At 39.8% G+C, this 26,608-nt stretch overlaps 1 protein-coding gene across 1 annotated transcript in view; it reads left to right on the forward strand.

Annotated features, from left to right (window-relative positions):
- Nucleotides 1-26,608, forward strand: part of Exoc2 (exocyst complex component 2) — a 153,571-nt gene that overhangs the window by 27,397 nt on the left and 99,566 nt on the right. Inside the window, exons 2-6 of the mRNA XM_050142277.1 lie at nt 2,056-2,216; nt 6,308-6,484; nt 8,956-9,082; nt 16,684-16,797; nt 18,219-18,343. Coding sequence (XP_049998234.1) covers nt 2,099-2,216; nt 6,308-6,484; nt 8,956-9,082; nt 16,684-16,797; nt 18,219-18,343 — 661 coding nt within the window. The 5' untranslated portion in view covers nt 2,056-2,098. The remainder of the gene's footprint in view (nt 1-2,055; nt 2,217-6,307; nt 6,485-8,955; nt 9,083-16,683; nt 16,798-18,218; nt 18,344-26,608) is intronic.

Genomic DNA, 26,608 nt, shown 5'->3' on the forward strand with positions numbered 1-26,608 from the left:
GACTTAACCCCCTTCTCCTTTGGCTGGAGCTCGACAAGCGAGAGGCGCTGCTGATGTTAGAGAGCGGCCCAGTGACGGCTGCGAACACAATTCAATTGAAATATTTCTGTAGCTTGTTGATAGAATTTGAAAATTTTTATTTTCCAATTATTTCCTCCTAGAATATTTTAAATAGCTTAATTTTAAAGGTTCATTTGTATTGTTTTTAATTATGTATATGTATGTGCACGTGAGTACATGTGCCCACAGATGTTAGAGGCATCAATTTATCCTAGAACTGGTTGTGAGCTGTTCAGGGTGGTTCTTAGAATCGAACTTGGGTCCCTTGCAAGAGAAGTATGCACTTAACTGCTGCGCCATTTCTCTAGCTCTAAACAACTGATTTTTATATATAGATGCTAATTCTAATAGTTAAGCTCAGTTATTAGTTCTGAATTGATTTAGTACTGTAGTAGAAGGGCTGGTCTTTAGTTCCTGGCTGCCCAGACTCAAATTAACCACACAGGAACTGTTTTAATTAAATCACTGCTTGGCCTTTTAGCTCTAGCTTCTTATTGGCTAGCTCTTATATCTTGAATTAACCCATTTCCATTATTTTATATTTTACCATGAGGGTTGTGATCTACCAGCAAGGTTCTGGTTGGCAGCTCGAGTCTTTCCCCTCTGGTGGTTATACAGCATCTCTCTGACTCCGCCTTCTTTTCCCAGCATTCAGTTTAGTTTTCTCCGCCTACCTCCATTCCATCCTGTGCCTGCCCAAAACAGCATCTTCATTAACCAATGGTATTCACAGCATACAGAGGGGAATCCCACATTATAGTACAGTTGATTTTGCCGGTTTTCTGCTTGTTACTTCTATTTACAGAGATGTTCTTACGTATATAAAGTTAATATATAAACACTTTTTGATGATAAAACATAAAGAAATTTCTTTTGAAGCAGTCTTTGATAGAGAATTTTGCGAGTTAATAAGGATGAATGTGGACTTGCCCATTAATGAAATAGATCTGTTTGTTAATGTTTACATAAGACATTAAGTCTTGGCTAACTATTTGATGCTGTAGGATGTAGAGCATCTTCAGCATTTCCAGTGATGATTGATGTTCTGCTTTTGAATGGGAATGAAGTGTCTGAAGATGGAGGAGGAGTGTTAGAGGAGTCTAGTTCTGGCCAAGTTTAAATACAGCACTAAGTATTTTGTGAACTGAGAGTATCGTACAAAGGTTTTTAAAAGCAGGGCTGGAATTGATTAGATGTTTAATTGGAGAACTAACCGATAATCACTGAGAGTGAAGGGGTACAGGATTTGAGCATACCTCTACTTGACTTCCCAATGTGCATTTTTATTCATGCTGCCTTCGTTAGTAGTAAGGAAATATGTTTCTGCCCATAAATTTATGCCATAGGTTCTCAGAAAGTATTGGTAATTCATATGAGGACATTTGTATTATGAGTTGTAAGCATATGTATCTACTACATTATAGAAAATTTAAACTGCACAATAATTCAAAATGAAGTGAACTCCTACACTTATTTGAATATTTTCTTTTTCAAGACAGGGTTTCTCTGTAGCTTTGGAGCTTGTCCTGGAACTAGCTCTTGTAGACCAGCCTGGCCTCTAACTCACAGAGATCCACTTGCCTCTGCCTTCTGAGTGCTGTAATTAAAGGCATATGCCACCACTACCCAGCTTATAAATGTATTTTAATTACAGCTAGAGTATGTTTCTTAGAAAACTTGGAGAGTAGAACAATAGAATGACATTATGTGTGCCTTTGAGATTCTGTTGTGTAGGCCTATATTCAGTAACAACATGTTGAAAACATTTGGAATGCTCTTTGTTTCTATGAAATATTTTTCACAGTGCTAACAGGTGTCCATCATAAACTTCATCTTTAGAAAATGTTTACTGAATGACCTAACCAATAAAAACTCCACAACTATAGTGGATGAAAACTTTTTATGTATTGGTACCAACTGTCAAACATCTATATGTTTATAGTTAGTGTTATCTCAGTTGGTATCAATCTTTCTTCCTTTTTTTTTTTTTAACAGGTTGCTTCTATAACTGGATCACGTGTTTGCTACATAAAGCACAATGTCTCGATCCCGGCAGCCTCCGCTTGTGACAGGCATCTCTCCAAATGAAGGAATACCTTGGACCAAGGTCACAATTCGAGGGGAGAACCTGGGTACTGGTCCCACTGACCTTATAGGTAAGGGCATCGCCTCCAATGTATTATGACAAGCTGGGTTTTGTTTTGAATTGTTAAGGTAGGCTACATAGTTTTCAAGTAGTGATCTCTAAAATGTCCTGAATAAAAATGATTTTTTTTTGTGGAAGTCATTATCTATCCAACAATCTCTATGCTGTCTTTCTCCAAGTCCTTTGGAAAATTCGTCATGGTTGAGATTTGTTCTCACTCCTTCAACTTGATGTGCCCTGCTTATTTTGCTAATGATGAAAGCTAAATGCTGGTTTTAAAAATAGAAATGATTGTTGAATAGTTGGGCTAGAGGGCAAATTTAAAATATAATTTTATAATCAATTATATGAACTACAAAATAGGGTGTAGAGGTGCATTCCCAGTACATGCTGTTGGAGACTGCCCTAATCTTTCACATGAGTTTGTTCTAGTTTTGGCATTCTTTCGATTGAGTTCGTTACTGCCAGAGACCCAGTTAGTCTGAGCTGAAACCGCCTTTCTGTGCTGGCTGCTGGTGACTAGATTTTGACTATTCAGGAAATGTTTTCTTTATAGAGGAAGCAAATTGAAGTATAGCATTATAGTTTATAATTGAGGTTTGTGCTTCCCAGATAATCATCTTTGCTCATGTAATTTAACTGTATTATGTACAATTTCCCCTTTTTGATAATTTTTGGTGGTTAGGAAACATCTCTTAAATTTATTTTTACAAAGATAAGTGAGTGAAGAGGATGGCCCTCATCTTTGCCCCTTCCTACCAATTACTGGAATTGTAGGCAGGCACAACCATGCTTGATATATGCTGTGCTGGGGATCAGACCCAGGACTTTGCATGTGCTAGACAAGCCTTCTACCGTAGGAGCCACATTCCAACCCAGAGATTGTCATATCTAATTCAATGTCTTGGCTTTTGACATAGTTCAGTCCAGTTGTTTCTTTATCCATATTGGGGGGAAAACCCTTGGAATGCGTGAAAACATACCATATAGATGAAATTTATTTCTAAGCTTGTAACCTCTAGTGTCAAAATGTAAGAGTCAGCAGTCTCTGTACATTTTAATCTTGCTTTAGCTTTAGATGATGCTATTTTTATTTGACCAAGTGAATATTACTTTCATAACCTTGCTAGTTTACCTTTCAACCTGTCTTATCTGTTGCCAGTAAACCATTTTTAAAAAATGCTCAACTTGATAAATAATTTCTGTGTTTTTAACTGAGATGACACCTGTGTTGTCAAGTTACATTTTAAAACCTGAGGCTAAACCAGGAAGGACAGTGTGCTCCTTTGACAAGCCCAGCACATGGAGTCAGAGGAAGCAGATAGATCTCTGTGAGGTTGAGCTCAGCCTGGTCAGTATGGAGTTCCAGGCCAGTCAGCACAACACAGTGGGACCCTGTCTCAACAAACAGTGTCAACACAAAAATTCCAGTGCCTCCCAAACAATAATGATGCTATTATATTTCGTGAGGTAGATTTATTAGAAAATTGTAAGTAAGCAAAAAGGGGGGACTTAAGCAATTAAAAAAAGGTCATGTGATCTTATTTTCATTTTGTGATATTCAAAATAATTGCTGTACTCTATATCTAAATTATATGCCGATTATTAATCTTTTGGAGGAAAATGCAGATCAGATACTTAACTTAGAGGAACCTTGGAAACAGATATGAGCAGATGCATATTTGTATATTTTTGCTCTTGATTAAGGTATTGTGTTTGTACAGTTCATTTAAAAATGTAATATATAATGAAGAAATATGTTAATAATCATCTATAACAGTCAAGCTTGTAGTCATGTTAGTTAGATTTTCTAGATGTATAGAGATATATTTCAGTTAGATAGGTATTCTTCAAATCTTTCAGAGACCTTCACAATAAGGCATTTAAAATGTTTTAAGAACTTAGGACTTTTCATCACAATTAGACATATTATTCTTAAAAATGATTCTCGTGGTGGGTTGGCGGGGCCCGCCTTCTGCCATGAGAAAGCGGCTACAGGAGGGCACGCTTCCTTGGCCCACGGTGGCGGCAGGTAACAGACACGTAAACACAGGAAATAGCCATAAGTATTTATTAAGGAAGAGGGAGAAAGAAAGACAGAGAAAAGAGATAAAAGGAGAGAGACAGCGAAAACGCGTGCACACGCCAAGGAAGCAGAAAGAGAGAGGGGGGTCTCAAGATGGCGATGGGCGGGTCAGAGGTTATGGGAGTGGGCGTGGCTAGGGCAGGGACCAAAAGAATAACAAGACATATCTGCTCCTGGTAGCACCAATCTATTTCAAGTATTTGATGGGCATCAAAGAGGCTCCTTATGGAGTTTGTTAGCCATGTGGGCAAGAAACTGCTCTTGCCTGGGCTGCTTGATGCAATGCTTTATGAACTGGACAAGCAGGACCTACAGAGAAATGACTGCTGAACTTGCCTAAAGGTGAGATGATCTTTTGAGGTTCCTGCTTCATGAAAGAGTCTGCTAGACATTCTGCAAGATACAGAAGAAAGTGACTGACACGCTGCCAATATAGGCAGAACTGTCTTTGAAATTTCCTGCTACATGGAAAAGTCTGGTGGATACTTTGGGCCTGTTGGCTGAAGATTGGATGCCCCAATGATACAGAAGAACTTTGGGTGACTGTCTAGGCAGTGAGATGTCTCTGTCAATTCTAGAGTTTTAGAAGTTGCTTACAGTGTACTTCCTGTTTACTTAGGTAATATTATATCCTTCTGGAATCTTTGATGGAGTTGAAGAATCGATATAGTTTTCCTTAGTCATGATAAAAGATAAAATAGATATAAATATTGTAACTATAATTCTTGCTTGATAACTGTTTTGTTATATGTAATTTTACTATGTTAAAGTTAAAACCTTTTTATTTACACACAAAAGAGGAGGTGAGGCAGGATTCCCTTCTGTATGCTGTGAATACCATTGGTTAATAAAGAAACTGTCTTAGGCCTGTGATAGGGTAGAGTAGAGCTAGGCAGGGAAAACTAAACTGAATGCTGGGAGAAGGAAGGCAGAGTCAAAGAGAAGCCATTAACCCCAGTGGAGACAGAAGCCAGAACTTTACCTGGTAAACCACAGCCTTGTGGCGATACACAGATTAATAGAAATGGGTTAAATTAATATGCAAGTGCTAGCCAATAAGAATCTAGAGCTAATGGGCCAAGCAGTGATTTAATTAATATAGTTTCTGTGTGGTTATTTCAGGAGTCTGGGCAGCCAGGAAACAAGCAGTCTCTCATACAGCACATAGCCTTGTTCTTGACTAGTTGATGCCTTCCTGGATATCATTCATATTTACTCATATGAGGTGCATCTGAAATATTATCTTATGAATGTGCTTTACCATACAGTGTTTTTACACTATACTCTGGCATTTAGAGTTGAGTCATTCTCTCTCAGACAACCTGGCTGGGTATTGCTTTCAGTCATGTCAGGGCTTGGCGATGGGCCTGAGCTGGGGGTGCTGGTTTATTAGGAAGCTGAATGGTGGAAGGCTAGCATAGTGATGTTTTGTTAGGAAACTACTAAAGCAGATAAACTACCACCGAGAAGTTGCTGAGGCGATGTAAGAGCTGAGAGTCATCCGATAGTGGCCTAGAGTGCGTCTGACTCACTGTGCTCTAGCCTTTGCTTGAAGTAATTCAGTACCCAGTTCAGTGCATTCAGTAAGACTGAGTGTAACAGAGACTGGAAACAGCACACTCAGATTCTTTTTAGAAGATGGGTAAGTTTAGAATTTTTTAGGAAATGATCCCCAAGTGTTTTGTGTGTTTTATCCCTTGTGTCAATAACTTAAACTTCTTATGGTAGCAGTGCTTTCTGGAAACAATTGGGAGTCTTATAGTCTAAGTAATCTGTGTGCCTGGGCTTAGCTGTAGCCCATAATTGTTCTAATTCTGCTGAGAGTGGAAAAAGCTTAATACAGTCCGAAAGCAGTCTTAGGTGTCAGAGAGAAGACCAGGGAGATGGAGTGGGGCGGTGGTGACTCAGCAGGCTCCGTGTCTGCCAGGCACTGTCTTTGACATCTGTTGGAATAGGAAATGTGGTTGATTTGTTTGTTTGGTTTTAATTTGTTATATACCTGCTTTTACTTCCAGGCTTGACAATTTGTGGCCATAATTGCCTCCTCACGGCAGAATGGATGTCTGCAAGTAAAATCGTGTGTCGCGTGGGCCAAGCCAAAAATGACAAAGGAGACATTATTGTCACAACTAAGTCAGGGGGCAAAGGAACCTCAACAGTATCTTTTAAACTACTGAAACCTGAAAAAATAGGTAAGACTAGTAGTGACTTTATTTTAACGAGAACATATTGGCCTTCAGAGGCTAACACTGGTGGATGTTGTCAAACCCACTTAATTCTCATTCTCGTTGCAAGTAGTGTGTTCATTTTGATGACACCAGGATGCGTCTCTTAGTTTGCATTACCCCTTTTGTTCATGACTGTTTTTTCTGCCATGGTAGAGCCTCGCGGGCTGGCTCTGAACTCACTGTGCAGCATTCTTTTGAAAGGCAGTTTGCTAAGTGACTGTCAGTGTAAAGATGACAGTTGGAAGATGAGTCTTACAACTGATAAGCTCTGTCTCCGTGGCAGTTTGGGATTCTAGTTCTGGCTCCTGGATCTTGAACATATGACACTGACATTGCTTTAACACTGGTACACCATTAAGATTCACAGTGGAGGAGCTTCTAGGTTGACCAAATCTGTTGTGGTTTTATCTAAATGATCCACCCCCTTTTAATTTTTGTATCCTTCCGGGGCGAGATGAAATGTAGCCTTCTAGCTTCCCATGCTCTTCTTTGTCCTCCGTCCTCCGGAGTTATACTTCCTCTTTTCGTGTGTATTTACCTCCTGCTACCTTGCAGTGCTTAAGATTTGGGTCTGAGGAACCAGACTCTTCAAATTCCGAACCTAGGCTCTTACCACCAATAGCTATGTAGCCACAATACCTGTTTTCTGGTAATAAAAGCAGAGTGGTGACATCTACCTCATAGGAAGTTAGATAAGTTAGAACATAAATGTAAAGTGTCTAGCACCTTTAAAGAACAAATTAGTAATTTTAAAATTATTCCCTGGGATACTTTATTTCTCATTGTGATCCTGTAAGATCCTGCATAAATATACAAATATAAGATTTTTGTGTAATATAAGAATGGCAGTTCTAATTTATTTCAGACAGTGCTCTCACTATAGAGAAAACTAAGTTTTTTTAAATCTATCTCACCTCATAAAGCTTTCCTACAGTGCTGTCCTCCACAAATCCTTATTACAATTTTGAAGTAAAAACGTATAGAGGAAAACTAAAATTGTAATTAGTATATGATATATACATGTATATGTAGAAATATAACCCCATTTATATATATTTATATATTTTCACATCTTCAGATAGTGAAATCTGAAATCAAAGCATGAGCCTGTTTTACAGCTTTCTGGAGGAAGTGTAAACATACTGATGATATTCATATTTTATAATACTTGGTTCTATAGCACATGAAGAGAATTTAGGTGAAAGTGTAGTTTTATTCTGAATGCCCAGCCCAGGGTAGAATGGCTCACAGAAGATGCAGTGCAGAGTTAACGACATAGCCCTGGAGTTTTGGACTTCTGCACAAGCTTGTGTGGAGCCCTTATTAATGTCTGCTATGGCTGCCCAAGTAGTCTGTTTGCTGAGTCCTGTTGTTGCCCGGTGTTCAGACAACCTTCCTCTGGGAAGCCTCAGCTCTGCCACTCCCAGTGCAGCCAGCAGGGCACACTTGCTCCAAGCTGCTTGGTTCTTCAGTCCTGCTCTGTTGCAGCCCAGAGTCCCTGGAGTGGTAATGGGCATGTGCTGTCAGAGTTTGGTCCATGAAGGAGAATGCTGTCTGTAGAGTTTGTGTTTTGTTTTTAGGTGTCTACCCAGTCAGTTTTCCCTGAATAACCTTGCCATTTCCATTATGGAAGCCATGCACTCTTTAACCAGTTTAATGGTTAGATATTTTGGTTGGATTTACCAAATCAGCCTGTGCTAGGGAAAAACTCTCTCTCTCTCTCTCTCTCTCTCTCTCTCTCTCTCTCTCTCTCTCTCTCTCTCTTTCTCTCTCTCTCTCTCTCTCTTTCATTCTTAGTATTGTTATAAGACATTTTCAGCATTCTGAATAATGAACAGTATGAGAAATAATGACTGTTCTATCTTGGCATAATTATTCCTGAAAACATGTCAGTGCTTAGAGAAAGAAAAGGCATTTCTTGAGAGTTTTCAAAAGCAAAAATACAAGTCATACATCTATGACAGCTTCTCTGCAGTTACGTTCAAGGAGCTCTCTGTGGCACTGATGCTTAGCTTTAATGTTTAGTGCCTTGAGATTTCTTAGCCAAAAGCTGGCATAGTTCAGAGTATTTTCTTGAATAAAAAGTTATTATAAGTCATATCATTGTATCTTATATTTAACTTTCCAAATATTAATATTAACTTAATCAATACTTAACAGTCTATAAATAATTTTATATGTTATTTGGAAAACATCCTGTTTTTTCAGAATGCTTTGTGAGTTACTTAAAATCAGCTCCATTGAACAATGTATAGTGACTCTGTAAACCCAGAGGTGGTGCTTGGCTGTTCTCTAGAATCTCAGTAGTTTTTATAAAGTCACCAGGCATGAGAAGATTTGAGCTGTAGTGCCCAAACCTCTTAAAAAACAAAGGTGAGATACATGGTGCCTGGAGAATTTGTTTCTTATTGAATGTATACCTCTCATCTTTACAGGCATCTTAGATCAGTCTGCAGTGTGGGTGGATGAAATGAATTATTATGATATGCGGACTGACAGAAATAAGGGGATTCCTCCTTTGTCACTCCGTCCTGCAAATCCACTTGGCATTGAAATTGAAAAGTGAGTACCGTCTGGCTCTTTAATTTCCGACTTCTAAGAGTTTTATGTTCTTTCAGTGGAGGGAGTCACCTTCAGGGATGTCCTGGAGAGCACAGGTGAAGGCAACTCAGCCAAATGGATTATTTACTATTATTATTTATTTTGATTATTAATTATTATTTCTGTAATAAAATTTATGAAGTTTGATGAGTTTTGCTTCAGTGTTTTTATTAGATAAATCTTTGACAAAATTATTTTGTTTTGGGGGGAGTTTATATTTTGTGATTATAAAATGTTTAAAAATTTTAATAACAACTAACTTTTAGTTTGGAGTTTTGGTTGTGGAATGTAGGGCCCTTACATGCTAGTCAACTATTCTTCTATGAAGCTTCCCCTTGTTGTAGCACACTCTTAATTAATGATATGAGCATTAGCACATTTTAATATGTTTAGATGATATTTAAATCAATAGCATTATAATCTGTTGATTTTCTTCACTTTCCTAGTAATATTTTAGAATAATTTGGTCCAAAGGGATCTTTTGCTTTTGATAAGTCCTGCCTAAAGTTTTGTTTAACCTAGACTTATTTAACTTTGTTTATCAGAATTCTGCCAGTTGAGTGATACCTTGTTTTATAAGTGAAAGCCTTGTTTATGAAAGCTTTATATATGAAAGCTTTGCTTTCATAATCCCAAGTATGGCCACTGTCTTAGTTGGTGTGTCTGTTGCTGTGAAGAGACGCTATGACCATGGCAGCCCTTATAGTGGAAAACATTTAATTGGAATGGCTTGCTTACAGTTTCAGAGGTTCAATCCATTGTCATCATGGCAGGGAGTATGGCAGCCCAGCACTCGGGAGGTGGAGCTCTGTGAGTTTGAGGACAGCCTGGTCTACAAGAGCTAGTTCCAGGACATTTAGGACTTTTTCACAGAGAAACCCTGTCTTGAAAAACCCAAAGGAAAACAAAACCAAACAAACACCCCTATGACCAAAAGCAACTAGGGGAGGAAAGGTAAACCCTTTCCTTATATTATTTCCTTATTTTATCTTAAAACTCTCAGATCACATTCCATCACTGTGAGAAGTCAGAGCAGGAACTTTGAGGCAGGAACTAACGAAAAGGCCATGGAGGAGTGCTGCTTGCTCCACAGTTTGCTCAGCCTGTTTCTTACAACATCCAGGACCTCCAGCTGTTGTATGACCAAACTTTCCCAGGGAAGTTACAACAGCCATGTCTACTCACCCCAGATAGGAATCCCATGACAGACCAAAGTATGGATATAGCCAAAGTTCAGTTGGTGAACCAATGCATTTTATTCAGGTTATTTACAGGAGCTGAAATGAGTCACAGACAACTGTATTACTAAAGGCCACCCCAGCATGGCTGATAGATAGCTCACAAAGCTGGGAACCTCGAGTATACTGCACAGCCTGTAGCTAAACATTTCTTTACCTTTCTCTTAAGAGGTAGTGTTGTGTGACTTGGAGCCAAACCATCTGGCTTTGCATTAGGCACCCAGGGCTTACTACTGAGGGCTTGAGGTCAGACCATTCCCCGGGCTGTTGTGAGGGCTGTGCATGAGGACAGCCGAGCATTGCAGCCACCGTGGGTTGTGTGCTTGTTGTCACCATGATACTTTGCTTGTCCCTGACTCAGGGCCAACAGTTTTTAAATACTGTAGTTTCCTCCTGTTGCCATGATAAAATACCCTGACTAAAAGCAGCTTAGGGGAGAAAGAGTTTATTTGATTTAAGATTACAGATTACAGTATTATTGTGGGGAAGTCAAGGCAGGAACTGAAGACATCATGAAGGGTTTTTAGTAGGCTCAAGCATGGCAACCATGGCTCTGGCAGATCTTGCCCTCCCCCATTCTTCCTTATTAAACTTTAGCTTACATTCCTAAAGCTAGCCACTAAAGTCCGTTTCCTTATTTAGATATTTTCCTATTCCAAACTCATTCCCGAGACTGGCCACCACGGTCCAGGTTTCAAAGTATTGAAGTGCAGCAATCAAGAGCCCCTTTTGGCTAGCATTTCCAATCAGAACTAATCAACTCATTTTAACATGTTTCCCTTTTTCTCTTTATAAACTGCCATTTGCCTATGAGACATGCCTGCCTCTATTTTATTCAGAGGCAGTCTTTTGTCCCGCCAGGGTCAATATCCCTTATCCCTCTCCCTTGCTCCTTTTCTCCCCTCTCACTTGTCTCCTAGTCCCTGTCTTTGCCACTGTGGGGCAAATAAACTTTGTACTGAGAACTTGGTGTTCATGTGTCCTGTGCCAGTCTGGTCCTTTTACATCACATCTACAGTCACGTGCAAGATAAGAGTGCCCGTTGCTCAGCACTTAGTCCACTCTTAAGCAATCCAGGGCCCAGCTATTGACTTGGCACCACCCACATTCAGAGTGGTTCTTCCCACCTCCATTAACAATCAAGACAACCCCCACAGTCATGTCTGCAGGCTTACCTGCTCTCCGTGATCTCTCTGTTAGGGCCTCTTCCAAGAGGTTGTGGCAGGCTGACATTTAAAACTATCATGAGCAAGTTTATTCAGTAATAATCTGTGTTAAAATTAAAAATAGGTATTATTTATTCAAATAGGTTTTCTCTCCTTCCCTCTACTGCTCCCTCCTTCCCACCTAAGAAAACTACATGGAGTTTACTGACTTCTCTTACTTAAGGATTTGCTGATTCTTTTGCTGGAGGTGAAGCAAAGCATGAGCTCTGTACTGGGGCCATACCCTGGCCCAGGTGGAAAAAGAGTGAGAGAAAGGAGGGGCAGAATGTCACACACTCATGTGGGATTGTTTTCCTAACCCACGTAATAGTTTGTAGTAAAACCCTTTTGTCCCTGTAGAAAGTGATGTTGCATTCGGATTCTAATCCTTACTGCCTTTGGTTTTACTATGTTGTGTATGAATTTCTTAAATCATTTAAAAAATTTAAGCATTAGCCAAGGAACATGGGGACTTTACAGTTATTTGTTAGTAGAAAAGCAGTAACTAACAAGGTCTGAAGACGTATAGATGCATATTATAAAATAACAGCTGTGGTCCTGGTGACTCTCACTAGTAGGAGGTGGCCTTTGGGAGATGAGTCAGTGCCTGGTAACGACCTTGTGAATGTTGGAGGTCACTGTAGCTCATGTAGGTGTCCAGTGGAAGGGTGAGGAGTCCCGTGGTGCTGTGCCTGGTACTTAGACCATGAAAACGCAAGTGAGAATAGCATAATATAGGCTCCTTGTTGCTCTTGCTATGAGTCGGGTTTTAATATATTTTATTGGTGGACCCAGCATGCATGCCGTCATCTTTCAGCCCACAAGTTTTTAACAAGTGGCATTTATTGGTGTCTTTGACTGTTAAAGTCCTTCATGTCCCTAAATTTTTAACTGATGTTTTTGCACACATGGTGCCATGGCACTTATAAAAATGCTACTAATTGCTCCGAAAAGGTAACTTCACTTTGCCTGAGACGAGGCTTTTCTTGTAAAAGGTCTGTATTTCTGATTTATTGTGCTGGTTGTCACAAATATGTATGTTCTTGCCTGGTTTCAGTTATAATGGATACAAACTATTTAAGCTGTAAAAGGAGATAAAAATAGGCTCCTAGTAAGTGAAAGTCTTCACTAGATTCTGTTTCTTTAAAGTCCTGTTTGCCCGAAGAGAATGTTTATCAAGAAAGCCTTGGCAGTGGTGCTTGTGTGAAGTGAAGGCAGAGAAGTAGAGTGTGGCTCCTGTTTTCAATCTCTGCTCATTTTTTGAGTGAACTCTTCCTGGGGGATGATGTCTGGAGCAGTCAGTTGATGCTATTCAGTTGATAGGTATTAGCTGTTTTATCTCTGCATGGCTTTTGGGCAGGGTACATCTGGCTCTGTTCTTATCGGGTCAGATTTTCAACAGAAAGAAGCAGTGACCAGTTTTCCTAGTACATTTAGAAAGTCACCTTTACAAAACCGACAGGGTGACAGCAGCCATTCCTGGGAAGATCATAGAAGTGTCTCGATTTTACCGTTAGAATTCTGTAGAAGTAGATTTGTGGGCTATGGTACAGTGCCTAAGTCCAGAAACTATACCAGATTTTAAAATAAAACTTTTCCTATAATATTTTAATGTAACATTGTAAATTATGTTGTTGAAATTTAAAGCCGAGAGAAATGAGTGTAGCCCATGCCATCAAAGAACAGCGCCAGTCCATTAACTGTCCGCAGCCGTCCTGCCCTCCATGACCGCATCAAGGAAAGCACAGCATGTTTTCTCGTATGTGTTTTATGAACATTCCTCTTATGTATCTGTCTACTCGGTTAGATGCCCGAGGCTGACCCTTTCTAGAGGGATGAAGTCTGAGTTTACACTGCCATCTAACGGAAACAGTTTTAGGGGCAGCAAGAGTGGTTAGTAACTGAACTGCTTTGATTCCTTCTAAAAACAGTTTTCCTGGTGCCTGGCAGTCTCTCCCTCCCAGCCGGTGGGGAGACTACACTGGGAGTCTGCATACTCACCTTGCTCCCTCTCCCAGGCTCTCTGAGCTGTCCCTTAACTTGGAAGGCTGACCTCCTGCGTCCTGTTACTCTGTGGGCTGTGACTGTGTGCCTCATGGGCTAGCCTAACACAGTGCTCCTTCCTTCTTTTTGCTGGGAGGAATAGATCTGTAGCAGTGCTTTTATTTCAGATCTAAGACTGGTTCCAGGCAAAACCATGACTAATGACTTGTACCCTCTGAAAGTATGCTTATTCGTTTGTAAAAATGAGAATATTTAATTTACTTGCTACATTTAGAGTAAAACACAGTGGTACTTAAGAAAATAATCTGTAAAATATAAAAACTAGAAGAGAATTTAACAGCTAATAGCATTTTTGAGCAGCTTTTCGTAATTGCCATCGACTTTAATTCTCAAACTGTTGCCAAGAATGAGCCGCTGTGATCCTCAGGAGTACATGGAATCTGGAGAGCTTAGCTGCTTTCCCAGGCCTACACACTGAGGGATCTGGGGGCCTGTGCTCTTATGGGTACCTGATAGGGACCCCTGTGAGTCAGCTGCACTTTGTAGCCCCTGCTTCTGTTTCATTTTCCAGATATACGTGTAAAAGATTAGTATATTATTTGCAAGGCTGTATTAGTAAATCAAGATGCCTTCAGCTCTATGTAACAAAAATGTCAATTCATTTGTTTTAAACGAAAAGGACATTTCTCTCTCTTCTACAAAATTCAGAGGTGACACTCTTAGTCATGTCAGCGAGGTTTGCAGAACTCAGTTCGCTCTTCTGATGAACCGGTTTCCTTCATAATTATAAAATACTTTCCACAATTCTTGGTTTTGAAACTTGGCATAATGATGCTCAAGGACAGAAGAATGGCTGTTTCTTCTAGGTTCTCTTTAAAATTGAGACTGTTTCTGAAAAGACTCCCATCAGTCTTTCTCAGACATCTCTGATCTGAGTGGGGCCACTGAATAAAGGGTAAGAGGACAGCGACGTGTGCTTGGCTTGCAGCAGTCACTGTCCCCAGCGCAGATAGTGCTGTGTGGAGTGTGTTCTAGGAGGGCCAACCCAGCAGACACGAATGTAGGGAACAAGTGAATGAATCTAAAGGCCATGGATGCAGGCCCCCGAAAGCATATGAAAATGTACACATGGCTTAAATAGGGTTCAGTACCCAGTGAACAGAGTACAAGCCTCCTATGGCAGCACTGTTGAGGGCTTGAGAAGTCCCAGCTTCCCTCTTTCCATCTTGCCTTAGTCCTGTACCTGGGTTTTTAGGGCAGAAATATCAGGTCATGTACCTAGTGGTAGCCTTGGCTATCTACCCCAGTAGCTGACCCTTTGAAGATACTAGCATCAGAAGCCCCCAGAACGGCACAGGACTGTTGTAAAGAAAATGGAGTGCCGCTCTCTTAGAAAAGCCCACATTGTGCTCTTGTCAGATGCCTTCCGCTCTTCTTGGTCCCCTTTCCTCTGTCAACCATGTGTCATTCTGTGTTGAATTAACTCAGCTCTGCTTCACAGTGGCTCATCCTGAGATTTTCTGTGTTGAAGGCAGGGTCCAGTTTTACCTGAGTTAAGGTCTTGAAAAGTTTAAGGAAAGTTCTCAGGCTGCTGGAGGTAGCTGTGTCTCAGTTCTGGTTGCCTCTGACATGACCGCATTAGGAAGTACGGATAAAGGAGTCCATTGATCTCAAATCCATTTTCAGGTTACTGAAAGGCATGAGCTTTAGGTTTCAAAAGAAGCATGGTTAGCCCTGGCCAAGTGTGCTCTGAAAGGTTATTGTCTCTTTAGATTCTGTTTAGATTCTGCAAGGTTGTTGGACAAAGTTCTTGTCCTGTGAGTAGTTCAGTCTGCTTCCTAGAAGGTGACTACTTTTGCTCCAGGATGAGATTTAGGGTAAGGATGCCTCTGTTCTCAGTTACCCTGTGGGCCCAAACCAGTTTGTTTTTCTCTTTTTCTCTCTTTCCCTTCCTCCCCTCCCTCCTTCCTTCTTTCCTTTCTTCCTTTTTTTTTTTTTTTTTTGGATTTTTTGAGGTGTGTGTTTCCCTGTATGTCCTAAAACTTGCTCTGTAGACCAGGCTCAGAGATCCACCTGCCTCTGCCTTCCGATTGCTGGGTTTAAAGGCGTGAGCCACAACATCTGGCCTGCAAAACCAGTTTCTAAGAGCCCATTATAGCCTACAGTGTGATACAGTAACTAACAGAGGAAAGAGAGTCTGTCACCATCTACCCACCCTGTCACAGTCAGACTATCAACTATTGATCGTGCTTGGGAGAAGGAAGAAAAAGTATTACCTCAGTGTGAAGATGACACATTGGTCATGGTGAGGCTATTTGTGTGTGTGTGTGTGTGTGTGTGTGTGTGTGAGCTGTGTATGTTAATACATAGATATTAAGACTCCAGACATAAATCTAGAAATACTGGAACTGTCCGTGTTTTCTTTTAGCATAGGGGTATTTCTCATTGAATAAAATGCAAATGTCTATAAAACAATTTTCTGTTTTTACCTTATAATTTGGCACGAACAGTCTATCAGGGCTGGGGAAGCGTTTTCAGAAAAGGGTTCTGCAAGAAGAAAAAGTACACATAAACATGAATGTACCAGAGAATATAATCTGCCTGAAGCTCTGAAGCTTCTAATGTGAGAACTGGTGTTGCAGAAATGAGTCTTAAGACATAAGCAGGTTTAGTACAGGGAAACCCTTAAATGTGCAGCTGAGAATTTGAACTTCGTCCTGCAAACAGGGAGGTGGGTCAGCAGCAAAGCTTGAAAGTTGCTTGGCTAGGGACAGGGTCTGGCTAGGGTAGATACAGTGTGAACTTTTCCTGGAGAATAGCAAACTTCTGTTCACCTCAGACAGGACAAGGACAGGCTAGTGTTCACCCCAGAACAGTGACAGGTTAAAGAAATGATTCCACTTGCACTGGTTAATTTTAAATGTCAGCTTGCCACAACAAAGTTTACATGATAGGAAACCAGCCACAATATAGAAATAATATTCCATACTGTGTTCAAATATGTTCTTGATAGCTTATTGTATATAATATATAGTCATGCATGTATTTTAATTTATTGTGTATTATTTTGTGATGTTAGTATCAGTTGTAATGGATTTTAACTTTTTCTCTCTAGAAGTAAACTTCCTCAGAAGGACTTAGAAGCGTTGTTTCATGGCATGAGTGCTGATTTTACGAGCGAGAATTTTTCAGCTGCGTGGTATCTTATAGAGAATCACTCCACCACCAGGTTAGTGGACTTCAGACCCTGACCTCTGAGGGCTTCAGACAGTGGGCCCGTGTGCAGTAACCCTGACTTAAGTCTGGCCTTGCAGATGGTGACACCTGTAGGTTTGTGAGTTCTCTGACTTTGGTGAGTCCCTAACAGTCTCAGTGTATCTGTCTCCTTGTTTGTAGAGTGTTAGAAGACTTTTCTTTCTCACCCCACCATTATTTGTGCAGCTCTGGAACATGTGTAGTATTGGTAGGTGACCTAAACAGATTCTTGTGACTGTCATGTGCTTCCTTACCAATCACACACACTGGTTAAGTTCTGTGTGAAATGTAGAACACAGAGCAAGCTTATTATTATGTGAAGATAAGGACAGGGTTGGCTCTCCGAGTTCTTTTGTTCCTTTAGCATTTTACTTCACTATAAAGAGCACACTTGTAACTTTTTGCCAGATTGATTTAAAACACCAGTGTTAATGAAACCATTTAGATAAAAGAGTTGCTTGTTACTTAAGATTTATATTCTTTGTAAAACAGTTAAAGTGAATGTTAATATAATTTTATTCGCTTAAAGAGGTGAAACCCATTATTAGAAAATATGAGGAAAAGTTGGTTATTTAATGCATAAATGAATTTGGTTTGGTAATATTTTAAAGTTAGCTTGAATTTTCCACTATGGACATGCTTTTCCTGTCGTAACTCAGAACTGGTGTGTTTGGTGTGTGGGTTACTATGGTACTTAAAACAATATCGAGATTTTATTCACAAATTTTGTCATCTCAAATGGAAATAAAATTTTTAAAATACAGAGTCCCATCTTTTCTTCCTCTCAGCTTTTGATAGAAGTAAAATGATATGGTCTTACTTACTGCTTTTTTACAAATTTTAAACGAGTCTACACAGTAGTGGCTTTCATCATGCCTCTTCACACGTGTATCACATGTGCTTTGTCTCTTGTTTGAACTGGGAGTCACCCCCAGGCTCTGTGTAATTTTGTCATTAAGGACAGAGGACTGTGTATTGCGGGTGAGATGATCCTTGTGCTCAGTGTCCCAGGAGACTTGCATGAGTGAGTGGAAGACTCCGCCTTCAGACAACTGCCCCTTTGAACTACCTGGGACAGCTGGGTCTCCTGTCAGTAAAAGATACTCAGAACTTCTATCTCCAAGTCATGAATATTGTATATCTACATTTGTACTTACTTCTTAGGGACCTGGCATACTTGGAATTATCATCTGATGCTGTAAGACTAGTTTTATATCTGTTGGGCATCACAGTAAATAAAATGTTTAAATCTAGATAAGAACTTGAAATATTTTTGTTTTTCCATGCCTATTAATGTATGTGCCGCACAGAAACTTTAGCATTCCTGTTGCTTTACACTTAATGGATTATCTTGTCAGGAGTCTCAGGCAGTTGATTTCTTTTAATTCATTTCAGTTTTGAACAGCTCAAGATGGCAGTCACCAACCTCAAAAGGCAGGCCAATAAGAAGAGCGAGGGGAGTCTAGCCTATGTGAAGGGCGGCCTCAGTACCTTCTTTGAAGCTCAGGATGCTCTCTCAGGTAAGGAAACCCTGAGAACCATCTGCCGGGGCTTCCACTGTGGAAACCCGACACTGTGCTCCCTCGTGTTTATGGGGTGTGACATTCGGTCTGTATTTATAAAAGTAGAGGTTTAAAACATTCCATAAATATTTGTTGCAGACTGGGCTGAAATCTCTTTGAAGGCCTGGTACTGTAAATATTTGTCTCAAAGGCTCTGTTGACCCATCTTACATGTGAAACAGGAGACCCCCTGTTCTGCTGCATGATGCTCAGTCTTTGGGGCTGATAAGAAATTGAATCCCAGTGGGCAAAGTTCTAGAATTCTTAAAATCCTTTTACAGACATCACATCTTACTCATGTGCCTAATTCTGAAAATGTTCTCCATTCTGTGTTTCATTTGGGAAGGACTGATGATGATGTGGCGCTATTTTTAGCCATTACCCCAGAGGCCCCCAGCATACACAGTCAACTACCTACTCTCTGACATCATCATTACAAGAACGGAAAATTATGTTATCAGAGCTTTAGATTTCACAATGGAAGACACTGAGTAGGTTTCTAAAATCTGCTTTTAGTTCATTTGTTTATAGTGAGAATAATATGTATAGTGAGAAATATATATGTATAAAATTTACCATAATTCCTTTTGGAAATGAAGGTCTTTATAATTAAGTACTTATATTCTATTAATTATGTGTGTGTGTGTGTGTGTGTGTGTGTGTGTGTGTGTGTACCATAGCACTTGTGTGGAGGTCAGAAAACCACTTGTAGAAGTCAGTTCTTATTCCGTCATATTGTGCCTGGGGATGAAACTTGGTTTTGAGGCTTGGTGGTAAGCGTGTTTGCCCACTGAGCTATCTTACCCATCCATTACTAATCCATTTTGCTGTCCAGTACGTCTGTTTTCCTGTAGAGATACAGTTTTGTTCTTAAACTGTGGCTGAATAAAATTCTGTTGTTTGTCTATGTCTATATATCTATCATCTCTCTAATTTATCACATTTTCTTACCCATGCATCTGTTGGTGGACATCTATGCTAATTTGATAATTTGGCTGTTGTGAGTAGCACTGCAGTAAACACGGATTTACAGGTCACCTCTCTGGTATGCTGACTTAGAACCCTTTGGATGTATTCCCAGGAGTGTATATCTGGATCGTATAATAGCTCTATTGAGGGATCTTCATAGTGACTGCACTGGTTTACATTCCCAGCAGTGTATAAGGGTTCTTTCTCCTACCAGACTCTTGCATCCTTGCGAGCACTGTGTGTCTTTCTTAGTGATCACATTCTGATGCCTGAGGTGGAGTCTCAGTGCAGTTTCCCTTTTGACTTTTCTCCTCAGACTCAGGATTCTGATCATTCTCTCACATGTCTGTTGGGCCTTGATACTTCATCTTTTGAGAGGTGCCCTCTCCTTTCCTTTTTGTTTATCAGAGTTACATGGGGTTTAATATTTTGTTTTTTAGTTTTTTATATATTCTAGATATTAATCCTCTGTCAGATGAAGTCAGCACATCCTATAGACTATCTCTTCACTTGGTTATTTTCTTTACTGTACCAAGGATTGTAATTTCATGCAACCCTGTTTGTTAAATCTTCGTTTTATTTTCTGAACAATTTTAGTCATTTTCAGAAAGTTCTTGCCAATCATGTATTTTGAAAGGTTTTTCTCTGTTTTTGAACAGTTTTCACCATTTCAGGGCTTACAGTAAGGTCTTGATTTTTTTTTTTTCATAAGGTGATTTTTTTTTTTTTTTGGTGAATGTGTGTGTTTGTTTAAAAACAGGTAAAAGATAAGGATGTTATAGATGACTAACTATTAATCTGTATTTATTATCCTAAATATCTTTCAAAAACTAAAACTTCACATAACTTTTTAAAATGAGCTGTATAGGTATAATATCTTAACCAAGAATAGAAACATATACAGTATAACAACATAATCTTACATTTGAATCAAATATACAAAAATCCATCCCAATGTAAAATACTTGAGAGCAATGGTTGTTTAAGAGTAGGCTCAGCAATCTACCCACTTATCTCATCATTTTTATACTATATCCCCCTTTTCCTTCAGAAAGAGATCCTTGAATCTAACTCCTTCTTTAGCTTTTTTCCTGACCATGACTAATAACAACTTGTAAATAATTTCCCCAAGTGACAGACAACTATAACCCATTGAATGACCAAAGCCACCCACCCCACCTCTTGGGAATGTGGTACTGTGTTTTCTAGTCTGCATCCAGTTGTCTGGGGGCGCTGACATCTTTAGGAAACCCTGGGAAAATTGGGATAATGGTCAAGTTCTGGGAGAAGTAGCTGTATCATTTTTTACCTAGCCTCTGTGCAATCAAGCAGTCTAGGCAAGAGCAGTTTCTTGCTCAAATGGCTAGTCACATTGAAGGCAAATTGCATAATGGGTTTCTTTAATGCCCATGAACCTCTCTGAAGTATTGGTGCTGCCAGAAGCAGATATATCTCACTGTCGAGAAAAGTCTAAGTTCTTAAAACATTTTAAATGCTATATTCTTTAAGTCTTTGAAAGTTTTGAGGAATACCTGTTCATCTGAAATATATCTCTGTACACCTGGAAAACCTAACTAACATGACTACAAGGTTTGACTATTATAAATGACTCTATTAATCTCCATTTCTCAATTATACATAACATTTTAAAATGAGCTACACAAACACAATATCTTAAATAAGAGCAAAAATACATATACGCTGTATAACAAATTTACCTTAAATTTGTATCATTAGATCACCATCCATACCAATGTATTCATCTCTATATCATATCTCCCTTTAAATGAAAACAACATCTACAAAGAATCACCTTGTGGTGATGCACAAATTAATGGAGATGGGTTAAATTAAGATGTAAGCGATAGCAAATAAGAAATTAGAGCTAATAGGTCAAGCAGTGATTTTATTTTATCTTTTTACACTAATTCTTTTATTGATACCTATTTTTGGCCTGCTTTTAAAATTTGTAATATTTGCTTTTAGAGCTAGTAGTTTTTGTCAATTTTGTTTTTAAAGTGTGTTTCTGACTTTACTGTCAACAAGTTGTAAGTTTTTTAGTTTATGCCAATTTTACATAACTATAAAAATTAGAACAAGGAAGGACCTGGGAATATATCACCTATTAACTAATTTTCCTAGACACCTAGGTTCTGGGTTTTATCCTCATTAACACCCCCCCCCTCACCCCCTTACACACACCCTGAAAAAGAAGGAAGAAAGAGAGCGGTTGGGGAAGAAGTCTCCTGTAGAATGCCTGATTTATTACCAATACCCAGATTAATGACATTCTTAAATCCACATTATTTGTAATAAACTGGCAGATGAATCTCTCTTTTTAGCTTAGTCAGCTTTTCTTTGTTTGTAGAATTTATGTAAATTTATTTTGACAGTTTGGTGTCTGTTTTCTTGATGCTAATATTAAAATTATAGCAATTACAAAGATAAGGATAGCTTGCGGTGACCCTCTGGCTTGACCACTTGCTAGGATATCTCAGAGCTCATTCAAAGCTCTTGAAGCCCTGCTAATTACTGGGGAAAGTGCCGTCTAGTCAGCTGTGGGAGAGGGTTTTGTGTTGAATGGAGTTTGGGGAACTTCTGTGGGTGGAACTTTCTGTTTTATCTCCAGAGGTCTGTGGGTTAGCACTAGCTGCTGCTAACAGTGAATGATGGTAGATAGGACTGCCACCTGAGGACTCTACCTCCGCCACTGGGCTGAAAGATAATTAGCCCAGGAGGCTCTGATTCCAGTGATGATGTTATTGAGAAGAAATCCTGTGTATTGGTTTTTCTTTTACTCTTTTGCTCTTTTACCTATTTTTTTTTGGGGGGGGGGTGCCGCCTACCTCCCAAATAAATAATATACAGAGGCTTAGTCTTTCTTATAAATGCCTTAGCTTGACTTGTTTCTAGTCTGCCTTATACCTTATCCCAGCTACCCTTTGCCTCTGGGCTTTTTCCTTTTCTTACTTCTGTGTATCTTACTTTCACTCTTACTCTGTGGCTGGCTGGGTGGCTGGGCCACCCTGTGTCCTCTCTCCGCGCTCCCTTGCTCCTTCTTTTCCAGATTTCTCCTTCTATTTATGTTCTCTGCCTACCAGCCCACCTATCCTTTCTCCTGCCTCACTATTGGCCTTTCAGCTCTTTATTATCAGGTGTTTTACACAGACAATCACAGCTCCACAGAGAAACTAATGCAGCATAAACAAAAGTAACACACCTTAAAATAATTTTCCACAGCTATCCTGAGCCAACATTTGCTTATAAATTAGTTTGCCTCCACCAAAATGATTAAAAGATGTTTGTGTAGACTTGAATAAGTAGGAGGGCAGAAGTGTCAAGCGCGCCCTACAGGACATACTAAAGCATTTTGTTGCCATTTCTTATTCCAGTGTTTGATAAACTTTGGGGCTGCCAACTAATGTCTTTAGTTTTCAAAAACAGGTTTTAGATGTCATAAAGCATAGCTTTTCTGAAAATAGCCTTAAATAAAGATAGCCTTTCCCTTCTACACCTGGTAGAAGGTGCTCAGCCTGTTCAGCAGTCTGTCTTTTAACATGCTGTGTGTGGAGTTGGTCTTGAAATGGCTGTAAAAGGCAAGGATTGCTGGAGGCGAGCGTGGGGAGCTGGACTGAAGGTAGCTCTGTAGAACTGATGCTGCTCGCCTGGTCTGCAGTGTTTGGTCTTTGTAGGGATAAAGGGGCAGGAGGAACTCAAAGCTCCCTGCTCTTGAAGATGTGCTCTATCCACGTGGTTGCTGTTTCCTTCACTGTGGGGACTGTTTGGGAGAGCCACCCCAAGTCTATTCTAAGCTGATCCCAACAAGATATGCAGTCTGAAATCTTTATTCTCTTTGACTTTTTTTTTCATTTATTAGGTTTATTGCCCCAGTATATGGCCACCATTATTTTAGTCAGAACTCAACTAGCACTGTGTCTGGCGTCACCCTTCTTTACCGTAGCCTGCAAAAGCATTTTCAGCACCAGGCTTCTCTTTCCCTGGCTTCCACTTTGCCATTTGCTCCCTTTCTTTGGAAGTCTTGATGCTCTTGAGAGTCTCAGGCTGCTGCTGTTCAGCCAGTCCCTAGCCAGCCTCTAGCATGAGAGCTGTTTCTGCTGCATACCTTGGTGTGGGAGACCCTTCTGAGCTCCTTGTTCCTCCACCGCTCTGTTCCATCACCATTTCCCTGAATGCCCTTGGAGCTCATGCATTTACAGTTACTTGGTTTTGGTGCCAAATCAAAACTCTATGAGTGTTTTGCTTCTTTTAGAACTATGGCAAAATTGAATGGATATCTTGGACAGTACACAAAGAGACCAAAGCAGACCAAGCAGCTCAGTACATTGCTTCATGTTGTAGCAACTCCAGGAAGCCTGAAGCAGAACTGGGCTTTTGACATTTACTGTTGTTAGTGTGTTGATGTAGGCAGCATGCTATTGTAGGACTCAGTTATCTAAGTGAATTATTCTTACCTGCTGTCTTTTTGTGGCAGCTGGGATTGTTTTATTATTTTTATCTGCAGTATAATTAGGGAAAGAAAGGAAGCACAGGTTACTTAGTCAATTTCAATGTAACGTATATGGTTTGACCACTGTGTAAGTTAGCTTTCTGTTACTGTAATGACAAATTTGTGATCGTTGGCTCTTAGTTTCAGGGGTTTGTTCTACGTTGCCTGGGTTTGGGGGTGGGTGTTGCTTTGGTCCTCTAATGAGGCATCATATCACACTGGGAGTTGTATGGCAGAGCTTACTGAAGAGAAAGCAAAACGGAGCCAGAGGCAGGGACCCAAAGCAACAGCATTCTCTTTAAGAGCATGCCCAAATAACCCACACTGCCTCCTAGTACCTCCATGTACAATCATGCTTTCACACATGGGTCCTTGAGGACATTAGCATCTAAACTGTAGCACTAGTAGAAGTTTTCCGTGATAGTTAAAATGCCTATGTGTGCAAAGGGCATTTTAATGAATTTGAATTAACAGTATACCATAATTCACCCTTCCATCTTTTTTGTTTTTTAATTAAGTATACCCTTCAGAGTCTGGGACATTAACATGACAAGGCTACAGCCTAGTTATACAGGCCTGGAACTAACCATGGCTATGCTTTTAAGGTGGTTGTAACAAAAAAAAAATTGATGATGATAATGACTACAGGATACAGGCTGTGACATCTTTGCTCTGTGGTTGCTTATGGAAATGGTTTGAGTTATCTGCTCTGGCTTTAATGTTCTGTCTCATCCAAGGCCAGCAGCAAGCACAGTGGCTAGACCATATTCATATCTCCTTACCTAGCAATGCATTCTTATTGATACTGACACAGACACACACCCCATTCTTAGTGACTCATTTAACAGTGACATCTATGTAAGTGCATGTTCGGGCATTTAGAATCTTTTGGTCGAAGTTGCAGTTCCATATTTTACTTAGTGTATATTTTACTCAAGTTGAATGAAATGATGATACGGTTCCAGTGAAATAGTGGACATTGCCCTAAAACCTCAAGTTTTCTTTAACTGGTGCTTTTATAATGCCTTTTTGTTTCTTAAATTTAAGCCTATGATGCTCAACTGCTGCACATATTTAAGTTTTTAGTAGATTAGAAACAATAACAAACCTGTGATCATGTACCCAGTTGCTTATTGAGTTATTCTATTTAAAGATGTTTTGAGAGAAAATAAAAGGCCAAATGAATCCGACACTGGGTTATTTGGTTTAATTTTCTAGAAAATAGGATTGCCTTTATCAGATCCCAGTGTCTCTTAGTCCCCTCACTTGGGTGACAGTTTGACAGTGGCTCTGCTGGGGTAGCGATGGGCTGGAGGAAGCGGCCTTGTCAGCAGACAGGGCTGTAAACTGAGCTCGGGGAACCAGGTCACCCCATCTTGACCTGCTGATCGCTGATGGCTTATGTCAGCATCAGAAAATGTGGCTGCACAGTTTCCTTTAAGGTTAATTTTGACTTAAGAGAATAACATTCATGTGTAAAATGTACTTCCTTCCTGCTCAGGACAGGACACACGTGGTTCGTCCCGCACAGTGAGATGCACATGTGAGTCCTGCTTTTGCAACCAAACTTGTCTGAACATTGTAGCAGCTGTAAATGTGGTGTGGGCAGATCTGCTCCATGGAGCAGTCTTTCTAGTTTAGCTTTTAATGCTTAGATGTAGGAACATTCTCTTCCATTTAACTTTACAAGTTGAATGTAAGTTTAAGCTCTGATGTGCAGGAATATTCTGGGTCACTTCTATCGTATAATTTAAGTTTGAGACAGTAAAGAAATCACTTTTTCTTTATCCAAATCAGTGAAGACAATTAAAAATATGTACTGACTATTCCTCTCCCATGTGTTTGTTTTTCTTTTTATGGATGTGTTTATTCAATTCAATATAGGAGCAGTCTGTTTATTTTAGAATTTAAAACAGAACTCTGGTGGCATTACAGAAAAATGTAGTATTGAGGACAAAATTAGGATTAAAAACTAATTATAAGAAGCAGAAAAATAAATGTTCTCTGGAGTTGAGGACATATCCATAAGCGTTTGAACATTGAATTTAACTCTTGAGTTTTGTAAAAGACCAGTGGGTCAAATTGATTTATATAGGTCTCATAAAAGAAATAAACACATTCACATTTGCATGAAGCAGGCTTGTTTGATTGTTTGTATAGTATAAACCTGGCACCTGTGCCTAGGTAATCAAGCAGAATCTGCAACAGACTCACCATTTGAATGTTAGTACTTAATATTTAAGAGTGATGTTTATTTCACTGTGTTAATTCTGAAAGACCTCAGAGTGAAACATCTTAGATTTGGGTTTTCACTTTAGCAAATTGTGTGGAAAAGTAGAAATCCAGGCTGGTTCTGCCACTGTTTGGAGGAGAAACTTCTTCATTATAAGCGAATACAGTTCCCTAAGGCACAGTAAATCTCCTGCTCTCATTTTACAGACATAAAAACAGACGCCTAGGTTGTGTGAGTTAGGGTCTATGCTGTGTGGGCAGCCTGGGACGAGCTTTGAAGGCCTGTAACGAGGTTGCCTGAGTTCATGTCCAAGTTGGGCTTTGTTACCTTGCCAAACATGTTTAATTGTGTGGAGCCATAGTTTTGTCATCCTTCAAATATAAATTCTGGGATGTGCATCCCTGTCAGTGGTGGCATGTGCACCTCAGGATTGCAGCATTTAATGCATAGTCCCAGCTCACCCAGAGCGTGCTCTGCTGTCTTCATTATGTCCCGGCTCTAAGATCTGACATCA

Source organism: Alexandromys fortis, unplaced genomic scaffold (genome assembly GCF_014885135.2).
Source record: "Alexandromys fortis isolate MF-2015 unplaced genomic scaffold, M_Fortis_MF-2015_v1.1 scaffold_5, whole genome shotgun sequence".
Taxonomy (NCBI): Eukaryota; Metazoa; Chordata; class Mammalia; order Rodentia; family Cricetidae; genus Alexandromys; species Alexandromys fortis.